Source organism: Dipodomys ordii, unplaced genomic scaffold (assembly GCF_000151885.1).
Source record: "Dipodomys ordii isolate 6190 unplaced genomic scaffold, Dord_2.0 Scaffold114, whole genome shotgun sequence".
In the NCBI taxonomy this organism is placed as follows: domain Eukaryota; kingdom Metazoa; phylum Chordata; class Mammalia; order Rodentia; family Heteromyidae; genus Dipodomys; species Dipodomys ordii.
Window position 1 is genome coordinate 3,546,423 of NW_012267330.1, and position 23,911 is coordinate 3,570,333.

Sequence of the window (23,911 nt, forward strand, 5' to 3'; positions counted from 1 at the left end):
GGGGCCTGAACTCTGGGCCTGGGCGCTGTCCCTCAGCTCTTCAGCTCAAGGCTAGCGCTCTACCACTTGAGCCACAGTGCCACTTCCGGCTTTTTTCTTATGTGGTGCTGAGGAATCAAACCCAGGGCCTCAGGCATGCAAGGCAAGTGCTCTACCACTGAGCCACCTTCCCAGCCCCACACCTAAATGTTTTAATGTTCATCCATCCATTGATCCATCCATTCATCTGTACACACAATATAAACATTTCCTTTACTATAATGTCATATATATAAGGTATTTTAAAGCTCCATTTACTGATTTAAAATAATCTGTCCCTGCTTCTGTTACTACAAAAGAGTAAGATATGCATGCTTTTTTGAGACGGAAAACTTGCTGACAAATAGATTCAAAGTAAAACTGTCCAGCTCTGACACATTCAGATGCTATAAGAAAAAATAAAAACAAAAAAACCCTAATTACCTGAGATAACTTGTATCTATAGTGTGCTTAAAGTTTTTGTGTAAGTATAAATATACTAAAAATTTTGCTATTAATTTTCTCTATGTTTTCAAGAGATATATTTTATAAAAATACTTAATTCCCATTATTGCACTGTTGGTGGGAATGTAAACTATTACCACCACTCTGGACAGCAATTTTCTGTTTTCTCAAAAACCTAAACATAGATCTTCCCTAAGACTCAGCCATACCACCCCTGGCCATCTACCCCAGAACACCACAAACCAGAATACCATAAACATACTTGCACATCCATGTTCACTGCTGCACTATTCACAATAGCCAAGTTATGGAAACAGTCCAGATGTCCTACAATGGATGAGTGGATCCAAAAAATGTGGTACTTATACACAACAGAATTTTACACAGCCATTAAAAAGAATGAATTTGTTATTTGTTATCATATTAAGTGAGGTGAGCCAAGCTCAGAGAGACAAATGGCACATGTATTCTTCACATGAAGTTAGACCTAAAATATACTGAGCCATGATAATTTAGGGATCTAAGTCATTCCCATACAATGAGACCAAAGAAGCATATTCTTAGGAGAGGAACACAAAGGCACAATGTCTATGTGCATCTGATCATATAACATAATATTTATCAAAATGAACTCCAAGAAAGGGAAACAAGAGGCTTTTTTTCTTCGCTGCTGTCTTTGTTTTCTTTTTTTGTTGTTCTGTTTGTTTATATATCTTTGAGAGGGTAAGGAGAGGCACAGAAATGGAGGGCCAAAGGGTGAACAAATGCATCAATGGTACTCACTGGATACTATGTTGAAAATGAAGTACACACTTATGGGTGGGGTGTGGAAGGGGAAAACTGGGAGAAAGTGAGGGAAGGGGTGACATTGTCCAAAAAGAAATGTACTCTTTACCTGACTTATGTAACTGTAATGCATCTGTACATCACCTTTATTATAACAATATTTTTCTTTAAAAAGAGAACTGGGCATTATCTAATAAAATATAAAATTTGCAAGACTCTTATAGGTAAATTCCAGGGCTCCCTACAAAAGTTATACAACAAACTGGTTTTAGGGCTGTGATCTCAGATCTTCTTTTCCCTTGCTATAATAGGTATTGTGGAACTGAAGAGTAAGGTAATGATTATAAGACAGGACAATGATAGGAGGAAAAGCCTAGGGCAGGTCTGGGATGAACTGTTAAAATGAAGAGAAAGGCCAGACCCAAGGTTCATAAACATAACTAACCTTAAATCGGACGTTTGTCATGCTTGTAATCCTACCACTAGGGAGGCTGAGATCTGAGGATAGAAGCTCAAAGCCAGCCCAGATGGAAAAAAAAAATCCATGAGATTCTTATCTCCAATTAACCAGCACAAATTTGGAAGTAGAGGTGTAGCTCATTCATTTTCTCAAGTGGTAGAACACCTGCCTTGAGCAAAGAAGCTAAGGAAGACTGGGAGGACCTGCATTTAATTGCATTTAATTTCCACTACTGGAATCAAACCAAATCAACCAAAATGGCTATCTAACCTAAGCAGAGACAAACAATGAGTAGAAGAGAGTGAGATCCCTGGCAGGGATGGGAGCTGAGGTTGAGAGCTTGAGAAGAACAAAGATGTAAGGGTCATCATGGGGATCCCCAGCACTGCAAGGAAACAAATTAAATTTGGAACTTCAATGCTTGATAAATTCACAAAATATCAACACGTATCACCTTGTTTGCATAGCTAGTTAGCTCCTTATCTGAATTTAAATTGAATCTTCTGAATTTATATTTGTATTTCTCTGTGATGGATGTATAGACAGTTTTTTGGTTTTTGGCTTTTTTTTTTCTAGACAAATCATATAGTCCTGAGCTACATTCCCAGCTCTTCAAAAGAACCCTACTTATGCATTAATCAGACCAAAATAAATTGGTAATGCTAATAACACACACACACACATACACACACACACACACACATACACACACACACACACACACTGAGCAGCAGTGGGAACCAGCGGAAGTCAGACAGCAGGGATTTATAGCAGAGTCTGTCTTCTGTTTTATGACTTATAGCATGAACATCTAGGAGTACAGGGAAATAAATGGCTATTGTGTTTTCTCTAAGGCTGAAAAGTTACAATGATGTGAGTAAGTGCCTTTATGACATAGTAGATCTCTTAAGAGACTGAGATTTTCCAAGTTCTCAGTGGTATAGAACAAATGAATTGGAGTGGTACTATGCCTTTAAGAAAAAAACTCTGTGACTTCAAGCTCTGCTTTAAAATGTTTTGAGGCTTCACTGGAATTGAAGTACCTAATAGTTAAATGGCCACTAAAAGATTTATTAGATATTCGCTTTAACTGACCCCAGGGGTGTCCTTCAATTTCACTCAGCATCTGCAGTTTCTTTGAAGTTTTTGCTTCTTGTGTGTGTGTGCGCTATTCCCTAAATGCTGATACATATAAAAGATGTATAAATCAAAGTGATGTTTTAATTCATTAAGTGCTCGAGTGGAAGGTGCCCTGAGAAACTCCATTCCTTGAGAGGCTGCTGTGTAATGTCCCCTCTACATCAATGGAAACTCATCTTTGGTGCACTTGAAGAATCAAAGAAAATGAATCTCACCTCTAATTTTTGGTTCAAATTGCTCAGTTCAAAGGGCATTTCTTCTTTGTGAGGGATTTCTTTTCGGCCAATTTTGTTCTGCTTCATCTGGTGTAATCTCAGTTTTTCAAAGTTATTGGTTAGTTGAGAAAACTGTTAAGCAATAGAAACACACACACGTTACCATTAGCAATTATTTCCAGGTTGATTTCATTTTTTCTAGTCCTGATTAGAAAGTGTAGTAAAACTCAAATGTTCCCATTAGTGAAGACAGAAGCAGTTATTAAAAATAAATTATTGAAGCTGAATACAACTTAGTGCTTATGTAAATGTGGGACTTGGTTTCACTTTTTAACCGTATGTAGCACAGCTCACTATTTTTAGATGACAGGTTTTTTTTTGTTTTTGTTTTTATTTTTTGTCGGTCTTGCGGCTTGAACTCTGGGCCTGAGCGCTGTCCCTAGGCTCTTCAGCTCAAAGCGAGCACTCTACCACTTGAGCTACAGCGCCACTTCTGCTCATGATTTTTAAAAACCAATTTTTTCATGCTTTTATTCAGAGCCATCTTGTGTTAACACTTGTGTTAACAATTTTAATTCCAGTAACTCAATCTATAAAATAGACAGCTTAAGACAGTATAGAAAAAAGCCAGCAGAGGCCAATCAGGGGAGGCTCACTGGGCCTGCTGCAGAGGGGAGGAGGGGGGAATGATGGAAGAGGCAAGGGGTTCAGGAGCACATCCTCAGGGTTGCTGTGTGGACAGATGGTTGGTGTGTGGCCATTAGCTTCTAGCAATGGACTTGTAACAGTGACTAACTGAAAAATGAATCCAATTAGGTTTATACTGCAACCAAGAAAATTGACTATTTAACTAAAAAGACAGTAATGTGTATGCGTGTGTGTGTGTGTGTATACGTGTGTGTGTGTGTGTGTGTGTGTGTGTGTGTGTGTGTTCCAGTACTGGGGTTTGAATTCAAGGCATCGGCACTGTTCCCTAACTTTTTTTGCTTAAAGGTGGCACTCTACTTCTAGCTTCTTGCTGGTTATCTGAAGATTAAGTAATTCACAGGTTTGTCTGCTCAGGATGGCTTCAGATGGCAATTCTCAGATCTCAGTCTCCTGAGTAGCTGGGATTACAGGTATGAGCCACCAGTGCCTGGCTTGTGTTTATTAAATTAACATTGAAATAACTCTAGGTTCACAAGAAGTTTCAAAGTTCTTATTTATACATAGGTTCTAGGCTCATTTCACTCAGTTTCTTTACATCTATACCTTTTCCTGAGTATTAAATAGAGGAATTTGTAAGAAAATTGGTGAGAAAGTTACATGTACAATTCTATGTTATTTTCTCACACATAGGATCCAAGTGACTGCAATCAAATAAAGATACAGAGCTAGGGGTGAGGAGTACAGCTTGGGGATACAGCACATGGTTAGCCTGGAGGAAGCCCTGGCTAGTCTATGACCACAAAGATGGATTTCAAGCTACCCACTGAGAGTCACACTCAGCCACTCACTCTCCTATTCTTTTTGTGATGAACAGGGGGGTTACAGTAACATAAGTAAGGTAAGGAGTACATTTCTTTTTGAACAGTTATCCCCTTCCTCATATTCTCCTCCTTTCCCCTTTCCACTTCCTCCCCACAAATTGTAAAGTTCATTTCCAACATAGTGTCTAGTTGTTGCATTAGTTCATCCTTTGTCCTGTTGTTTCTATGACTGCCTTTCCCTTCCACAGATCAGATAAACTTATATACAGGGAAAAAGGGTATAGAAAACTAAAACAAAACAAAAAATAGAAATAACTGCATACCTTTTAAGACTGGATTTTTCATTTAGCTTAATGTCCTTGAAATCTATTTGTATGTCATTATTGACACATTTTAATTGGTGTGAACTTTTCTATGTAAGTTTTTGTATGGTTAGATGCTTTCCTTTGTCTTTGATATATATTTACAACTAGAATGGTAGCATCATGTAGTAACTCAGTTTAACCTCCTGAGAATCAGCAGACTGTTTTGCAAAGTGGCTGCTTACTCCAGGTTTTCCTTCTCCTCATCCACACATGCAAATTATTTTGCATTACAGCCATCCCAGTGGTTATGACTTTGTAATGATGAGTGGTTGTGAGCAGTTTTGCACGTGCTTATTGCCCATATGTGTATCTTATTGGAGAAACATCGACTGACATCTTTTATCTATTTAAAGATTTGGCCATCTGTCTTTGTATTATTGATCAGTGTGCCATGGTTTGGGTTTGGTCTGAGCATGACCCACAAGGGTTCGTGGGCTAGAAATTGGTCCTCAGTGTGGTGATGCTGAGAGGTTGGGCCTAATAGAGAGTGATTTAGTCATTAGAGCTTTTGTCCTTTAAAGGGGCCAGTGTGATTTGCATGGGACCTGGTTAATTCCCAAGCGGGTCTTGTTGGCTTCACTGTGTCCTCACTCTCACACTCACTCTCACCTGTCATGCCATCAATAAACCATACTCTGATACCAGCAGTATAGTACTCACCACAGGAACTTTATACACATTGAAAAATGGATTGTGCTGGTCCTGGGCTTGAACTCACGGCCTGGGCACTATTCTTGAGCTGTTTTGCTCAAGGCTAGCACTCTACCACTCAAGTCACAGGTTTACTTTCAGGTTTTTGGTGGTTAACTGGAGATAAGAGTTGCAGGGATTTTACTTCTTGGGCTGGCTTTGAACTTGGATCCTCATATCTCAGTCTCTTGATCAGCTAGGATTCTAGGCATAAGCCACTCTGTGCCCAGTATTGTTAATTTTTAATCCAATAATTTAGGAAGTTCAAGAGAAAGAAAGCTTACTGCCATTTAACCTTGCTTTTATTTTGCTCCCCTACCCCATCTTGATGTATCAAGATTCATTATTATTTTTGTTCTGTAAAATAACTTTCTTTAGTTGTTGTCTTTGGGACAAATGCTGTGAGTCTTCCTTCTTTTTGATAGTAACTAGATTTCTCCTTCATTCCTAAAAGATGTTTTTGCTGAACTGAGAGTTCTGGCTTGCAGGGCCTGTTCTGTCAATTTTTAGGTGCTGTACCATTCCTCTTCCTGCCATGGCTCCTGGTGAGAAGTCCATGGTGGTCCTCTTTGGCTTTCTTACCGTCAAGCTGTCATTGCTCTCTTGCTGCTCCTAGGGTTTATCATTTGGTTTTGTCGTTCAGTGTATTTGAAATTTTATGATGTATCCTGCCCTATAGTTCTTTAGGTTTATCCTGAAGAATTTTTTAGAGGTTCACTCAGCTTCTTGAATTTGTAAGGTTTTGTTTTTTTTGCTAAATTTTGGAACTTCACAGACATTATTTCTTTCCATACCCTTTCACCTTCACCATCTTTGTCCTCTCCTGGAATTCTGATGACACAAATTTTAAATCTTTTACTATACACTCTTCAGTTGATTTTGTATTGGTCTTTCTGTTGTTCAGATTGGGTAAATTCTACTGTATCATCTACAAATAACTGATCCTTTTTCTTGCCTTTTGTTTTTCAGTCATGGTCTTAAACTCAGGACCTGAGTAGCCTTTTTGTTCCCTCTCTCAATACTAGCACTTTACTGCTTTGAGCCAAAAATCCACTTTCTTCCTTTTCTTGTCTTCTTTATTCTAAAAGTTTAATTTCCTTGACAGGACTATTTTTTCACTCACATCAAGTATAATTTATAATTGCTCATTTTTGTAACACCTGTTTTAAAAATCCTTGAGGCAGGTGCTGGTGACTCATGCCTGTAGTCCTACCTACTTGAGAGGCTGAGAAGGCAAGAATCACAATTACAGGCCGGTCTAAGCAGAAAAAGTCCAAATGACTCTATGGAGGGAAGCTGGATGTGGTGGCATGCCCTTATCATTTCAGCTATGACAGGAAACCTCAAATGGGCAGATCATGGTCCAGGTATTCCACCTAGACAAGTGGCCTGGAATTCACTGTTACAGCTTCCACTGCATGGAGATCTAGGTTTCTGGTGCAGTGTATGTGGAGGCAGGTGTGGGGGGCGGGGGTGCAGTGAAGTTTTGCCTGAGGTATTTGGCTTTTTCACAGGGTTACCCAGGGAAGGGAGAGTGCAGCAGGGAGCTATGAACATGAATGAGAAGGAGCTAAGCTTCTCCCAAGACATAGGCAGAAGCATTATTTGTGAAACAGCTCCATCAGGTACAAGGTAGTAAAGATGGGTTTTCTTCTTTCAGTTATCTCATTCATAATAGCAAATGAACATATTTTAAATTGCCCTAGATGAAAAGTTTGCCTCTGTTAGGTAGCAATAATCAAAAAAGACAATTTTTCTTTTTGCAGTTACACAAAGCTATGCCCAAGTTCTGTGTTAGTAGCTGAAGGGTAAAGAATAGATACCAAGCTGCCAATGTGGTAAAAGAAAAATAATCAGTGCACAGGACATAATGAAAGACAGGGAATACATGTAACTAAAATATAAGAGCATCTGCTTGCATTAACGAAAAAGTGTTCAGATAAAATCAACACTATTTTATAGGTCAAAAATACACAGCAAAATGTATAATATTATATTTTATCAAGTTTTCTTACTTGAGCTCTTAAGGTTTGTAGTTGTCCTTCATAATTCTGAGTCATTGCTAAATTACATTTTTCTAGACTGTCCAACTTCTGTCGAAGTAATCCCACCTGCATCAACAATCAAATTTAATTTTGATTTGTTTTACTAAATTTTACTTGACAAAATTAGAAAACATACAAAAAAGAAACACCACATAAAACAAAGCACTTACCTAAGAATGAATATGTATACTACAGTTTACAAAATAGCTATGAATAATTAAATTCCTTAAACTCATTATTTCTAGCACTTCTCTCATTAGGTATACATGCAGTATGAATGTTTAGCAAAAGATCCTTATCACAATCACACTGTAATATAAGATGTTGAGTTTACTTTGCATTAGCTTCGTAAGAGGCTATGTCTTCATTACTCAAGCAAAACTTCTACTAACATAATTCAACCTCTTTTTTAAAAAAATTTCTGTTTTGGCACTCCTGCCTGCAAAAGGAACTCTGCTTCAGTGAATACTATGAATAATTGTTATATATTTTGTAAGAAGTAACATATTAAAAAATACAAATGGCTGGGTGCTGGTGGCTCAGCCTGTAATCCTAGTTACTAAGGAGGCTGAGATCTGAGTATCATGGTTCAAAGCCAGCGAACCCAGCCAGGGCAGGAAAGTCTGTGAGACTCTTATCTCCAATAAACCACAAGAAAACTGGAAGTAGCACTGTGGCTCAACTGGTATAGTGCTAGCCTTGAGCTGAAAAGCTGAGGGACAACTCAGGGACAGGCCCAGAGTTCAAGCCCCATGACCAACAAAAAAATAAAAAAAATAAAAAAAATAAAAAAGTATAAATGGCTAGTTGTTGAGGATTGGGCTTATGAGAGTCATCTTCTTAAAATGTAGGTAAGTCACCTGTTTACATATCTGTGTCATTATAGGTATGTAAGAAAGAACTAGTCCTTGCATATGTCAAGACTGATGACCTGTCTCTATGGTGAAAGAAACCAGATACCAATAACTAAGGGCCACCATCCTTGGCCATGGCATAGTTAACTGAATTCAAACCTAAGTTCCACTGAAATGCCATGAGGTGAAAAACTGGCTGACAAAGTTAGTAGATGATGTTTCTCTTACCCCTCACTTAAAAGAAAAAATCCAGAGATAAGACATTGCACATTGGTCTCCCAGAACTCTGCCAGCCTGAGTACTCTCACACATTCTTTTCCTTCTTAAATTTTCTTTTCTTTTTTATGTGGTACTGAGGAAGTGAACCCAGGACCTCATGCCTGCTAGCAAGCACTCACTCTACCACTAAGTCACATGCCCAGTCCCTCAAACATTCTGTGAGTACCAATACGTAAGTAAGAGTGCTTCCTAAGGTGCTCAGGGTGCTTCAGGAGCACCTGCGCACCGTCGCCAAGTCATTCTCCTTGGTTCTACAGTCAGTTTCTTTAAAAAAAAATACACTTTCTCTGTCTATTTATTTAGATGGTAGTGTGATTTGGACTCAGGTTCTCCTTCGTGTGTGTGTGTGTGTGTGTGTGTGTGTGTGTGTGTGTACCAGTACTTGATAGGCAGGCACTGGATAGCCAGGTCTCCAGCTCCTACCATCAGTTCTTTAGTGTGTGTGTGTGTGTGTGTGTGTGTGTGTGTGTGTGTGTGTACCAGTACTGGAGCTTGAACTCAGGGCTCATGTTTATGCTTGGCTCCTTTGCTCAAGGCTGGCATAACTCCACTTCCTACAATCAATTTTGGACACCTTATTTTCAGGAAATAGTCTTCTAGCAGATTACAAGAGGTGAATACTTCTGAACTCTGCCTTGAACAGAGACAAGTTTTTTTCTTCTTTTTTAATATATATTTTAATTGTAAAGATACTGTACAGAGGGGTTACAGTTACACAAGCAAGGTAATGAGTCCGTGTCCTATCGAGCATTGTTATACCCTCCTTTATTTTTCCCCTACCATCCCCTTCCTCTCACCTCCCCAACTCCTCCCTCCCATCTCCCACCCTTCCCCACTCTGCGCCCCTCTGCGTCCCAGGTTGCAAAGTTTTAAAGTTCGTTTTCAACATAGTGTCTTGTACATCTCATTGTTACAATGGGTCAACCTGTATCCTTATTTCAACATTTTGTTATTTCCCTTCCCCTCCCCACATTAGAAAATGTATATACAAGATGCAGGGCACTGGAATAAAATACAGTGATGACAGGGGTTGTACCTTGGAGGAAGAGCATACAAAGAAACAAAAAAAAAATCACATAGTACATTATAAGTACATTAAAAAGAACAGCAACAAAAAGAAAACCTCTTGTGTCTCTATCTTGGGGTTCATTTCGCTTAGCATCAGGTCATATGTACATAGCTTTTGACCTTTTCTGCTTGTCCTAGACATATTCTAGTTATTGCAAATAAGGGAAACCATGGGACCTATGTTTCTTTGGGCCTGGCTTACTTCACTTAATATAATTTTTTCCAAGTCTTTCCATTTCCTAACAAATGGGACGTCATTCTTTCTGATAGAGGCATAGAATTCCATTGTGTGTGTGTGTGTGTGTGTGTGTGTGTGTGTATATATATATATATATATATATATATATATATATATATATTTCACATTTTCTTGATCCATTCATCTACTGCAGGGCATCTGGGTTGGTTCCATATCTTAGCTATGCTGAATAATGCTGCGATAAACATAGTTTTGCTGGTAGATTTAGTATGACCTTGTTTGTGACCATTTGGGTAAATGCCTAAAAGTGGGATTGCTGGGTCATAGGGGAGCTCTTTGTGTAGTCTTTTGAGGAACCTCCATACTGCTTTCGAAAGTGGTTAAACAAGTTTACATTCCCACCAACAGTGCAGTAGGGTTCCCTTTTGGCCACATCCCCTCCAGCATCTGTTGTTATTAGATTTCTTGATTACAAAAACAAGGTTTTGATAACCACTTATTTATTTCTATAGTAACAAAAGATTTTTGATTACAAACAATACTCAACATACATATTTGATGTTTATTTACTTTTATAGATAGTATAGTTACTGTAAGTCTATCTTCATCTGCAAGTATCTATGAATTTTGACTGTACTTATTTGATAACATAGTTTAATACATTATTTGCTGACAGTTTTCAGCTCATGCCTGAGCAAAACATCTACAGTAAAAAACATATCTCATAGAACATATCCTATAGAATAAGTACTAAATAAGACTAATAAGATTTGGGAATGAACAGTGTATTAATGCATGCATTCCATACCTCTTGACCTTTCTGATCCAAACAAGTTTGTGCATTAGCTAATTCTTGATCCCGAAGATCTAATCGTGTCTCCAAAGCCCGCATTTTTCTTTCCCAGTCCAATTTTTTGTTGCTTACCATGATGTCAATTTGTTCCATTAATTCCTGAAGCTCAGCCTCACAAGGAGAAGTTCTGGCAATTGTAGAAAAGCAGAAGACATTAAATGTAAAGTGAGGGCATGAAAAATGACCACTGAATAGCTCAATCATTTCCTCAAGATGTACAATTATTAAAGAAATCCAAATGCTGGATATGAATTTTTTAATTGAAAAGGTATTTTCAGAGCTAGCAATATATATGCATATATATGTATATTATGCATATACTTAAGTTTTAAAGTAATATTTTTGGAGTGGCCTAATGGTAAGGAATATATTTATTCTGGAAAATGGTGAAGACTAATTAATATTCCTACAAATAAATACACATGTACCTTCCTCACTCATATCTTAAGGAGGCTTGGCAGAAGCAAATAGGGATGCCACTCACACCTGCCAGGGAGAGAAGAGCAAGCTTGCTGCAGGCAGGACCAGATTCAGGAGCACTGACTCTGTTGCAGTGCTGCTCCACAGAGAGAGAAACTTGACATAATGTCTGTCTAAAAGGAACTGATCACACAAGTGGACAGCAGAGGTTAAATCTTTAGTAACTCTGGCTACATAGGTAAGAATCTAGGAGTCTGGTCTACTAAGTTTGAAACAAGAACCCTGGTAAGGGCTGGTATTACTGGAGTAAAATCTGATGGGAACACAGGTTGCTAATGTCTTCAAAGGAGCCGAAAGATTCCCCCAGGGAGCTGCCACATGCCCAGCCACTCAGACTGGGTAAGCAGGTGGTTAGTGAAGCCTCAGATGTCAGCCTGAGGCACACACAAGGGCCCACATTCTGTGAGCTATTTCAGTACTCATTTCAATATGGTGGTCTGGCTTTTAATATATTTAGAGACCAGGGAGGAGGGCAGAAGAGAGAGAGGGAGAGGTGCAAAAAGACATTTGCTTCCTTTCTTTAGAGTTGCTAAATTGGCATCTCTGGGCTAATTAAGGATCATTTAGCATTTTAAACAACTGAGGCTCAGAGAGGTTCAGGGCTACACAGCTAATGAGTATAATAACTTCCTATTTGCCACATGGCTAAAGACGGGAGGTTTTCATGAGGAACATTTTCAAAAATACAGCACAGATTTGCTCCATGGCAGTAAGGTTAGGAACAGCTATCATTACAGGGGAGAAGTCCAACAGCTGAACTCCTATGGACAACACAGTTTAGCAAAATGAACACCAGAAAGCTAAACCATGCTTTGTCAGGGGTAGAGGGGCAGATGAATGAAGAGAGGACTGGTGAGCAAATACAGCAATAATATTCAATGTACATATGTGAAAGTAAAACCAGGTAACTTCAGGGGATGGGGGGAGCTGGGAGAGATGGGGAGGACAATGGAAGGTGTGACACTGGTCAGGAGGTACTGAGCATATAAACTGACTGGATGAATTCAAACCCTCTGTACAGCTACTTGAAGATATTTTTCAAAATTTAAAAATGATAAGAATTCCTTTTTTCCCTTCCCTTTCCTTTCCACTCCTCCTCTTTTCTGAAGCTTGAACTTAGGACATAGAGTTTGGGCTCTGTCTTTTTTTTTTTTTCCACTTAAAGCTAGCTCTCTAGCACTTGTGCCACAGCTCTGGCTGTAGTGGTGTTTTTTGTGGGTTTTTTTTTTTTTTTTTTGGTGACATGTTGGTAGTTAATTGGTGATAAAAGTCACACTGGTTAATTGGAGATAAGACTCTCACAAACTTTCTTGCCTCTATTGGCTTCAAACTGTGATCCTAGATTTCAGCCTCCTGAGTAGCTAGGATTACAGATGTGAGCCACCAGCACCATGTGAAGCTGCCTCTTTCTACTACAAAGCTTCTCTACTTTCCTGCCAGAAAAATACTAGATACTTAAAGCAAATTTGTTAAGTGAATGAGTATAAGATTTCCAGACACTTCCCAATCCTCTTGTTTCCCCTCTGAATATATTTTGTTTACCAGTTTACTCTTTGAAGTGTATCACTTAGTTCTACAACATAATAAATAGCCCAGGTGTGGCAAAATGAGCTGGGCTGTGAGAGGGACTCCCATCCTGTCATTCAGCTAGATGAAGATCACTTTAGCTTGGGATTTGGGCGTGGCCCGGACAAAGCCGTGGTATCACACAGTTCCAAAGAGTTTGCATTTATCTAAAACCCCTAATTTCTTTTCATACAGTTAGGAGTAAGCTAACTAGTCACTACCTGGTTTCTTGGGGGATCTAAGTGGAATACTTGATAGTTTTCCTTACTAAATTTCAGCTTTCTAGTTCCAGCTTTTCTGTGTGGCTCAGTATGAAGGACTGGGAAAACAAGACACAGCACTGACTACCTGGGCATGAAGATAGATTTGCAAGGCCAGCAGGGAAAATACAAGACTAACACATACATGCAGGTCCCTCAAAAAAGTGACTGAGTAAGACTTAAAGACTTGAGCCTTTCCTCACCTAACAGCTGTCATGTTTCTTTTAGACAGTATATTCACTGTAGCTCCAAGATGTGTGACTATTGCATATCTGACAAGTACTCACTGTTTATACAAGTGTAAATATATTATTCATAAATATAAATGGTTCCAGTTATTATATATCATATGACATATACTACAATGTTTATATTTTGAAATATCACATATTATATAACAGATTATATACAATATGTATCATACATATGATATATAATACATTATCTGTCAGATTATAGGGTTGCTTGGTATAATAAGGCCATCCAGGAAACAGCTGGCCAGGCTGGATCCTGGTGAGCATTGCTGGCTCAAAAATCTCAGCTCAGCCAGGCACTAGTGGCTCACACTTGATTCTAGTTAGTCAGAAGGCTGAGATCTGAGGATTACAGTTCAAAGCCAGCCCCAGCAAGAAAGTTCATTATATTCTTATCTCCATTTAACCATCAATCCCCAATTCCCCCTACAAAAGCCTTAAGTAGAGCTGTGGCTCAAATGTCAAAGTGCCAACCTTGATCAAAAAGTCTAAGGAAGTACCCAGACATACACACATACCGCTCAGCTAACAATTGGCCTAATTCTGTTTTACATCAAACTCAGCTTTTGTCAGATTTAATATTTCCTTTTGAGATTAACTTGTTTTATTGTTTTGTTGTATTTTCCACTCTTGTTTTTCAGTCATAATTACTAGCAGTTCAGCTGTCTCATTATCATCAGTATTTGCTCCTAAACCTAAATAACTTAAGAATTGAAAAGGCTTGACTTAGTCACCTTCACATCGCTAGGCATTAACAGTCTTCACTGATGTTCCTTACTTCCTGTAGTCAAATGACAGTTAAGTATTTCTCTTTATTTTCCCTTATGGATCCTCCCAACATTCCTGTGTTAATTCTTTCAACTTTAAAAAAGTTAAATTAAGAGATAACTAAACAAGATTTCTTGTCTTCTAGCTCTGCAGACTTGGTGGACTGTGTCTGTTTAAGATATGAAAACTCACTTTGGGGTTTATGCTTGGGAGAAATTCAGCAGAAAAGAATCAAGGCCAAATCCTTCCGCATAAATAAATCCCTTAATGTAAAAAGACTGCAGAGTGACAGGAGAATCCAGGAAGCCTAGAATCAAAATGCCAGGAGATGTTGGCGTGCGTGGGGGGGAGGGACACAAAACATCAACCCAATGATATAAACGGAGGTATGAGTGGTATGCAGGAAATGGAGGAGATCACATTCAGAACAAAAGGACCAAAGCTGGGGGCTGGTGGCTCACACCTGTAATCCTAGCTACCCTGGAGGCTGAGATGTGAAGACTGTGATTCAAAGCCAGCTCATGCAGGAAAAGTCTGTGACACTCTTATCTCCAATTAATGACCAGAAAAAGCCAGAAGTGGAGCTATGACTCAAGTGGTAGAGCACTAGCTTTAAGTGAAAAAATCTCAAGGACAGCACCCAGGCTCTGAGTTCAAGCTCAAGAACACACACATACACACACACACACACACACACACACACACACACAGTTCCAGGTCTTACATTTAAGTCTTTAATACATTTTAAATTGATATTTTTATTTAGTGAGAGGTAGGAGTCCAATTTCATTCTTCTGTTTGTAGATCTCCACTATTCTGAGCATTCTTGGTGGAAAAGAATTCCTTTTCCCACTGTTTGTCCTTAACAACTGTGTCAAAAATCAATTGACTGAGCCAGATGCCAGTGGTTTATGCCTGTAATCTTAGCTACTCAGGAGGCTTAGATCTGAGGGTCAAAGTTCAAAGCCAGCTGGGCAGTAAAGTCCATAAGACCAGTTAAACACATACACACACACACACACACACACACACACACACACACACAGCTGTGGCTTAGTAGTAGAGTACTAGCATTGAGCAAAAAAGCCCAGGGACAGCATCTAGGCCCTGAGTTCAACCCCCAGTACTGGCACACATTCAGAAAAATCAGTTGTCTATAAATGCATGAATTATTTCTGCATTTTCTATTCTATTGGTTTGTGGATCTTATGCTAATGCTATTTTGATTACTATATTTTAATATATTTTGGATACTATATCTCTGTTGTATATTTTGAAATCAAATAGTATGCCTCTTGCCTTTTTTTGCCCCTCAGGATTGCTTTGGTTACTTAGTGTCTCATCTCAGTGAGAATGGCTATTATCAAAAAGGCAAAAAATAGTAATTGCTAGAAAGGATGTGGATAAAGAGAAATCCTTGTACATTATTGGTGAGAATGTAAGTTATGTAAGTTAGTAGTAAAGCCATGTTGGATAACAGTATGGACACATCTCAAAAAAATGAAACTGGAATGGTTTCTGGTCCTGCTCCTGGATATGTACTCAAAGGAAATGAAATGAACATGTTGCAAAGATACCCATATTCCAATGATGATTTATATTGACAACAACCAGCATATGGCATCAACTTTAATTTCTACAAGCAGACTAAGCAATAAAGAAAATGTGGTCCAGGGGCTGGGAAGATGGCTCAGTGGTAGAGTGCTTGCCTTGCATGCCTGAGGCCCTGGGTTCGATTCTTCAGCACCACATAAGCAAAAAGAAAAAAAAAAGCCAGAGGTGGTGCTGTTGCTCAAGTGGTAGAGAACTAGCCTTGAGCTGAAGAGCTGAGGGACAGCGCCCAGGCCCAGAGTTCAGGCCCCACGACCAGCCCCCCCCCCAAAAAAAAAAGAAAAAAAAGAAAATGTGGTCCATATACACGCGGGAATATTATGCAGGCATAAAAACATCATGGAGTCCCGTCACTAGCAACCATGTAGATATACCTAGAGGACATTATGGTAAGTGAAATTAGACAAGCTCAGAATGAAGACCACCATATGATGTCACTCATATGTGTACTCTCTAATAGAAATCAGAAGTAAAAGATGCCAGCTCCTGTGGCTCATGCTTGTAATCCTAGTTACTCAGAAGGCTGAGATCTGAGGATCACACTTGGAAGCCAGCTCAGCAGGAAAGTCCCCATGAGACTCTTATCTCCAATTAACCACCCCAAAATCAAAAGTAGCATTGTGGCTCAAGTGGTAGAAGCACTAGCCTTGAGCACAAAGAAGCTCAGGGACAGTGCCCAGTCCCTGAGTTTAAACCCTACAACTGACACACACACACACACACACACACACACACACACACACACACACACACACAAACAACAACAAAATAAAGGGTAAAAAAAGTAGAATGATACTAGTACACACAATATTTGTATTGAAAAGCAAATTAAGTTCTAGTATTGTATAACACAATAGGGTGAGTACTATTATTATTTTTTGTCAGTCCTGGCTTCAAAGTGTTATCCTCAGATCTCAATATCCTGAGTAGCTAGGATTGTGGGTATGGCACCTAGCAAGGATGAGTGTTACTAATAAACATTCTACATATCAAATAATGAGAACAGAGCAATGTGAATGGATTCATCTTGATGATAGAAATTTAAAGTGACACACTATCCATACAATGGACAAGGGACTCATATCTAAAATATAATTAGAACTCAAAAATTTAAATCCCCCAACAACAAATCCTCAAAGAAACAACTGCCCGATAAATAAGTGGGCTAAAGACCTAAAGAGAAACTTCTCTGAAGAGGAAAGAAGAATGGCCAATGAAGCAATGCTCAACTTCTCTAGCCATAAAAGAAATGCAAATCAAAACAACATTGAGATTCCACCTCACCCCAGTTAGAATGGCTATAATCAAGAAATCTAATAACAACAGATGCTGGAGGGGATGTGGCCAAAAGGGAACCCTACTGCACTGTTGGTGGGAGTGTAAACTTGTTTAGCCACTCTCGGAAGCAGTATGAAGGTTCCTCAAAAGACTCCATATAGAGCTCCCCTATGACCCAGCAATCCCACTTTTGGGCATTTACCCAAATGGTCACAAACAAGGTCATACTAAAGCTACCAGCACAAATATGTTTATTGCAGCATTATTTACCATAGCTAAGATATGGAACCAACCCAGATGCCCTCAGTAGAAGAATGGATCAAAGAAAATGTGATATACATATATATGTGTGTGAGTGGTATATGTGTGTGTGTATATATATATATATATATATATTGGAATTCTATGCCTCCATCAGAAAGAATGACATTGTCCCATTTGTTAGGAAATGGAAAGATTTGGAAAAAACTGTATTAAGTGAAGTAAGCCAGGCCCAAAGAAACATAGGTCTCATGGTTTCCCTTATTTGCAATAACTAGTATATGTCTAGGACAAGCAGAAAAGGTCAAAATCTATTTACATATAAGATGATATTAAGCAAAATGAACCCCAAGATAGGGACACGTGGCCTTTTCTTTCTTGCTGTTGTTTTTAACATATTTATAATGTAGTATGTGATTTTTTTTATGTTGCTTTGGATGTCCCTCCCCCATGGTATAACCCCTGTTGTCACTGTATTTAAATCCAGTGCCCTGCATCTTGTATATAAATTTTTCTAATTTGGGAAGGGGAGGGAAATAACAAAATATTTAAATAAGGATACAGGTTGACCTATTGTAACAATAGATGTACAAGACACTATGTTGAAAACTAACTTTACAACTTCGGGTGGGGGGGGGAGGGAGGAGGTGGGAAGGTGGGGAGGGAAAGGATGGTAGGGGAAAAACAAAGGAGTCAAATGAGTCAAATATGTGAGTCAAAAGATGGAGTTATACCTCATAAATCTATACAAAAAAGCAGAAAATAGGTCAGGCACTGGTAGCTCACACTTATCATCCTAGCTACTCAGAAGGCTGAGATCTAAGAATCTCAGCCCAGACAGACAAATCCACAAGACTCTTATTTCCAAGTAGCCAGAATAAAAGACAGAAGTGGAAGCATGGCTCAAGTGGCAGAGTACCAGTCATGAGTGGACAAAGCCAAGTGAGTGCTTCAGGCCTGGAGTTCAAGGCACTAAATAAATAGTTAAAGAGCCAGATTCTAATGCATCATTCAAGACATATTTGGAGATGACCCTGAGTAATTCTGCAGATGGGAGGTTTTCATCTTATACTCAAAAGTGCAGGCTTATATTCTGTTTTTAAAAGGGTGGACCTTCATCAGACAGAATGCTGTGACAGCATGTGATTTGTTTTCCAAAACTTGAAGGTAAAGTGAACTCATGGCAAGAATGCTGGGCAGGTGACGATACTGAGCATTCTGGGGTAACTAGGATGGAATGCCAGCGGCCACCATCAATCAAGAGAATGGAGGTGGAGAGACAAGGCTGCACAAAGAGAGTTCAGACAAATGCAGAAATCAAGCCCCAATACTGGCGCACAAAAATAAACAACTTAAGAAGCAACAGCAACTTAACAATTGCTTGTGGCAGAAAATGGGAGTAATTGTCAAATTTTTATATTAGCTTCAGGACATAACCTAACTGTAATAATATCAAAAGGTGAAAATAGGACATGTTCCTCAGAGACCCCATGAAGGTCAGCTTTAGTCTGCCTTGTCTGGTGGTGAAGCTATACCAACATAACCAGGCCATTGCATTCACCTACAAAATATCTACAAAAGATGTGCTGGATTCTCTTGTTTTTAAATACCCTTCTTTAATAGGATCCCACTTGTACTGATTTCTGAATGCCTGGCCCCACTCTTTGGGTGTGGAATTCACATTTGATCTCCTTGTGGTGTGGCACTATTCTCTTTAGTACTGCATCATCCCTTCCATTCATGCATCAATACAGTGACTCATACGCACCCTGTGTCCTGTGCTCTGCTGGTCCTACAGCACAACAGGGAGGAGACAAACATTGCTGAACAGGATGCCTACAGGGGCCTACAGTGCATTGCTACCAGCACATGGGCGATACTGCTCTTTGTTTCCCATTCTTGTCTCAATTTCTCATTCCTTTCTTCATCTCTGGCTCAATTCAAGCTTTTATATGAACCACTTAAGTTTCAAAGGGTACACCTTTCTTCTGGAGAGAAGCTCTCTCTCCCTGCCATCCTTGTGTGTGTTTGGTATTCTCACAAATGTTCCAGTTGATTCTATGGTACCAGAAACCTGAATCCCTCAAAATACTAGGTCAGGGTAGGGGTGTCTGACCCCCATGGCACATGACTAAGTCTACACCGATCAAACCTTTGGTTATTTAAATGTAATTATTAATTGATTTCATTAACCATTTATAAACATTGTCTTGTAAAAAGTACATTCAGATGTATCCTTCACAGTGGTATGTTTTAGTATTTTTTAAAAAACTTTTAGTAGTAACTTAATTTTCTCAAAGAAATTTTCTTTTATTTCCTTTCTTTCTCTCTTTCTTCCTCTTGGATTTCCATTTGTCAAAATTAGTAATTTTCTATATTCTATACTGTGTTAATATTTCAAAATTAAGCTAAAACAGGATTATTTGTGTTGTGTGTGTGTGTGTGTGTGTGTGTGTGTTGGTCATGAGGTTTGATATCAGAGCCTGTGTACTGTCCCTAAGCATTTTTGCTCAAGGCTAATGCTCTACTATTTGAGCCACAGCTCTATTTCTGGATTTTTGCTTGTTAGCTGGGGATAAGAATCTCACATATTTTTCTGCCCAATATGGCTTTGAACCATGATCATCAGATCTCAGTCTCCTGTGTAGCTAGGGCCACAAAAATGAGCCACCAACACCTCACAACAGGATTGTTACCTCTGGAATATTGCCCTTTTTGCTTCATCTAAGAAACAAGAAATAAAAGAATATTTAAATTTTTATTACTTGGAGGGGTATGCTTGTGCAAGGGGGTGGAGGGCAAATTCAATGGACAGAGAACAGGGAGGTATGGTATAAAGCTATCCAGAAGTCAAGAGAATCTAGTAATTAAAAAGAATTTGAATGTGCAAAAGAATACATCATTAAATCTTATGAAAATCTCAGTACATAGGCTTATATTAGGAAAAGCTGAATATTTTTACATAATGTAGTTAAGACTATTGGCTCATTAAAAATCTGTTTTTGCTTTTTTTTTGGGGGGGGTCTGGTCGTGGGGCCTGAACTCGGCCTGGGTGCTGTCCCTCAGCTCTTCAGCTCAAGACTAGCGCTCTACCACTTGAGCCACAGAGCCACTTCTGGCTTTTTTCTTTTTGCTTATGTGATGCTGAGGAATCGAACCCAGGGCCTCAGGCATGCAAGGCAAGCGCTCTACCACTGAGCCACCTTCCCAGCCCCATGGCTCATTAAAAATCTGGTAACTAAAGCTGTGTTTCTGAATACATGAGTCTGGAGGAAAAGGATACTTTTATTTGTTTTTGTCGGTCATGGGGCTTGAACTCTGGGCTTGGGCGCTGTCCTTGTGCTCTTCAGCTCAAGGCCAACGCTCTACCGCTTGAGCCACAGCACCACTTCAACGCTCTACTGCTTGAGCCACAGCACCACTTCCGGTTTTCTAGCAAGGGGGGAGGGTGTTATTGGAGATAAGAGTCTCACAAACTTTCCTGCCCGGGCTGGCTTTGAACTGCGATCCTCAGATCTCAGCCTCCTGAGTAGCTAGGATTACAGGAAAAGGATACTTTTAAGGGTTATGAAGGATTTACTTAGAAGCAGTTTTAAAGGATGTTCGAAATTCAGATGCAATAAGGTATGCTTTCATATTCACTGGCTTTGGTTCTTTGAAAATACAGTAACTCCCATGGAATGTTAGAAAATTTAGGAGGACCTTGTATCAGTAGCTAGATTTTTTGGAAGAATTTAAGAAGATTCTATGGAAGAGATCAAAGGCTAAAATATAAGTAAAAGGATATAGATAAAGAAAACTGGACATCAATGGGGTATGCTGGTAATCTTAGCTAATCAGGAGCTAAGAGGTCAAGATAATCATGTTTGGAAGTCAGAAAAGTCACTGATACTCTACCTCCAGTTAACTAGCAAAAAGCTGGGCTGGGGACATGGCTCAATTGGTGGAGCAGCAGCTATGAGCAAGCAAGCTGGGTGAGTACTAGGCCCCTGTACCTACTAGCCCCAGTACCTACAAAGAATAAAGTGAAAGATTCAATTGAAAAAATGAGACTTGGTTAAAGATGGGTGAACATCCATTTTTTGCTCCTTCCTCAAATCCTACTAATAAAAAGGGAATTGGACCAGGAGTGGTTCTCACTGAGCTAGTAGGATTCCAAGTTTGCAGCCAGACTGGGCTATTGTGAAACATTGTCTCAACAAAACAATACAGAGCAAATGGATATTTTTTAACTCACAAAGTTAAGCTTAAAAGGGCAAACATGAGAGTTGGCAGTGGTGAAACTCAGGTACTTGTGGCAGTATGAGGAAAGCAGGAGCCTGAAGTCAGGAGGAATGGATGTCAAGGGTGTGACTCCTAGGTGTTTGCTCTCACTCATGTTTCACTGGACACACATTCTCTGGGGGCCAGTAAAAGAAGAAAGGCTTCATGTGGTTAGGATCACCAGGTACAGTGAAGGCTGAGAAGCACCTGGAAACTGGTATGTCAAGAGTAAGTCTAAATCTCTACAGCCCCTTTCCTCTTTGGCTCCCAGACTGCTAATCACCAACTTCTACCCTGTAGGAAGGAGATTAAAAGAGAGATCTCACCTGCCTGAAACTAGCATTGGGTCTTTTGAGGAAAGCCCATATGACCACACAGAGAAGCCTTCCCTGATTTTCTTTTTTTTTTTACTCATCACTCAACCAGGACTGAGTAGTCAAGGAACGTAGTTCATACAACAGAGAAGGTCAGACAAACGCAAATGGAAAGGCATGCAAAAAAGAAGAAAATGATGAAGAGGAAAGCTTCAGAAATCTGTAATATGATACCACAGTGATTTATGGCAGGAAGTACACATTGTACAGGGAAGGGGAAAATAGTATGTGACTTGCAGATGGCTAGGATTTATAAAGCCAGACAGAGACAAACAGAATACTGATCTTCCCAAATATACAATGTATTGGGAACACAGAATAACAAAAACTGTGACTGAATGTGTATACACAGAGATACATGTGTATACACACTCAGTCACAGTTTTTGTTATTCTGTGTTCCCAATACACATGTATCTCTGTGTATACACACTCAGTCACAGTTTTTGTATCTGTGTGTGTGTGTGTGTGTGTGTATGAATGTGTATGTTTGGTAGGGCATGTAGTAGTAGACATAAAAATATCCAGTGTAAGAGCCAGTAGATATTGCCTAAAACTGAAAAATCCTGAGTAGCAATAAAGCATGTTATTTAGCCACATAGTTGTAAACATCAAAGGAAGAGGGTCCACTGAAAAAATTCTAAGTGCCTTTGGGAGTAGAAAACTGGGCAGGGAAGCACAGGGATTGCTGTATTTTGGTAACACTGATTAAGAACTAAATGCATCTGATGTACATACATTTTTCTTCATATCAACAAATGACATAGATTCACACATTTATATAGCACTCTGAACAGTTCATTGAAGATACAAAAAAACTTCTCCAGAAAATTAAGGCAAATGTGGTGGCTCATGGTTATAACCTCAGGTATTTGGAAGCAGAGACAGAGAGTTTCTGTTTGAAGTCAGTCCAGGCAAAAAGACCCCTTTTCTTGATGAACAAGCCAGGCAGTGGTAATACTTGTAATCCCAGCTATGGGGAAGCATAGTTAGGTTAATGGTCCAGGATGGTCTAAGTTGATCCCCCTGTGGGTCTTTAAGATTAGACCCACAGAGTCACATTAATCAATTATTAGTAAATCATTTGAAATGTTGCCCCAGTCTTCCCACCAAAAATAACTGATACATTCTATAGAAACACATTTCAAAATTCGTGATTTCAAAATTCTGTTTATCAGGGAGTTTTAGCATAATTAAGTTATTAAATAGAAACAATGCAGTACTTACCCTATTGTATTGTGGGCTTGGTTCTCCATGCTAAACTGCTACATCTGGCTTATGTGTCTTGATTTTTAGCCTGTTAGGAGAAACAAAACCTTGATTCCTAAAATGCTCCCATTTATGAACCTGTGAAATATGGAAACTTTGCTATTGGCAAGCCAGTGAGTCTGGATTTTCCTTGATCCTGCAGATCACAGAAAGTTGAGCTTTTTTATTTTTTTCGTATCCACGCACGTACGATCTGGGTTTAGGAGAAGCTGAACCATGTGGCTGGGACCGAAATGAAATCCTGTCACTATGTGCTGAGTACTTGGCACATCGCTCCCTGCAGGAGGCCGCTGGGAGACTCCCTTGACCCGCGAGACACCGGATCCTCTCGGCGGTGCTGGCCCTTCGGCCAGCCTTTCTTTCGATCCGTTCTGTGTCTTTCGTTAACATGACTATAACTCGAGATTTAGAGCAGAGTCCGGGAACTGCCTTAACAAGGACAACACCGGCTTCGGGCCCTGGCTTCTTTCTGGACAAAAGTAGGTGGGAATACACGCGCGGAGGACTGAGTTTCCGTGAGGAGGTCACCCTTGGGATGGACGGGCGAAGGACCGCAAGGAAGGTCCGCTGCTCCAGCGTGCGCGTGGGGACCACGGCGGGAAGTTGCGGGGGGCTGCAGGGC

At 39.6% G+C, this 23,911-nt stretch overlaps 1 protein-coding gene across 1 annotated transcript in view; it reads right to left on the minus strand.

Annotated features, from left to right (window-relative positions):
* Positions 1–23,306, minus strand: part of Ccdc67 (coiled-coil domain containing 67) — a 79,746-nt gene extending 56,440 nt beyond the window's left edge. Inside the window, exons 1-4 of the mRNA XM_013028829.1 lie at positions 23,248–23,306; positions 10,862–11,033; positions 7,624–7,719; positions 3,085–3,216 (exon numbers count right to left, since the gene is read on the minus strand). Coding sequence (XP_012884283.1) covers positions 3,085–3,216; positions 7,624–7,719; positions 10,862–11,033; positions 23,248–23,276 — 429 coding nt within the window. The 5' untranslated portion in view covers positions 23,277–23,306. The remainder of the gene's footprint in view (positions 1–3,084; positions 3,217–7,623; positions 7,720–10,861; positions 11,034–23,247) is intronic.
* Positions 23,307–23,911: the final 605 nt, after the last annotated feature.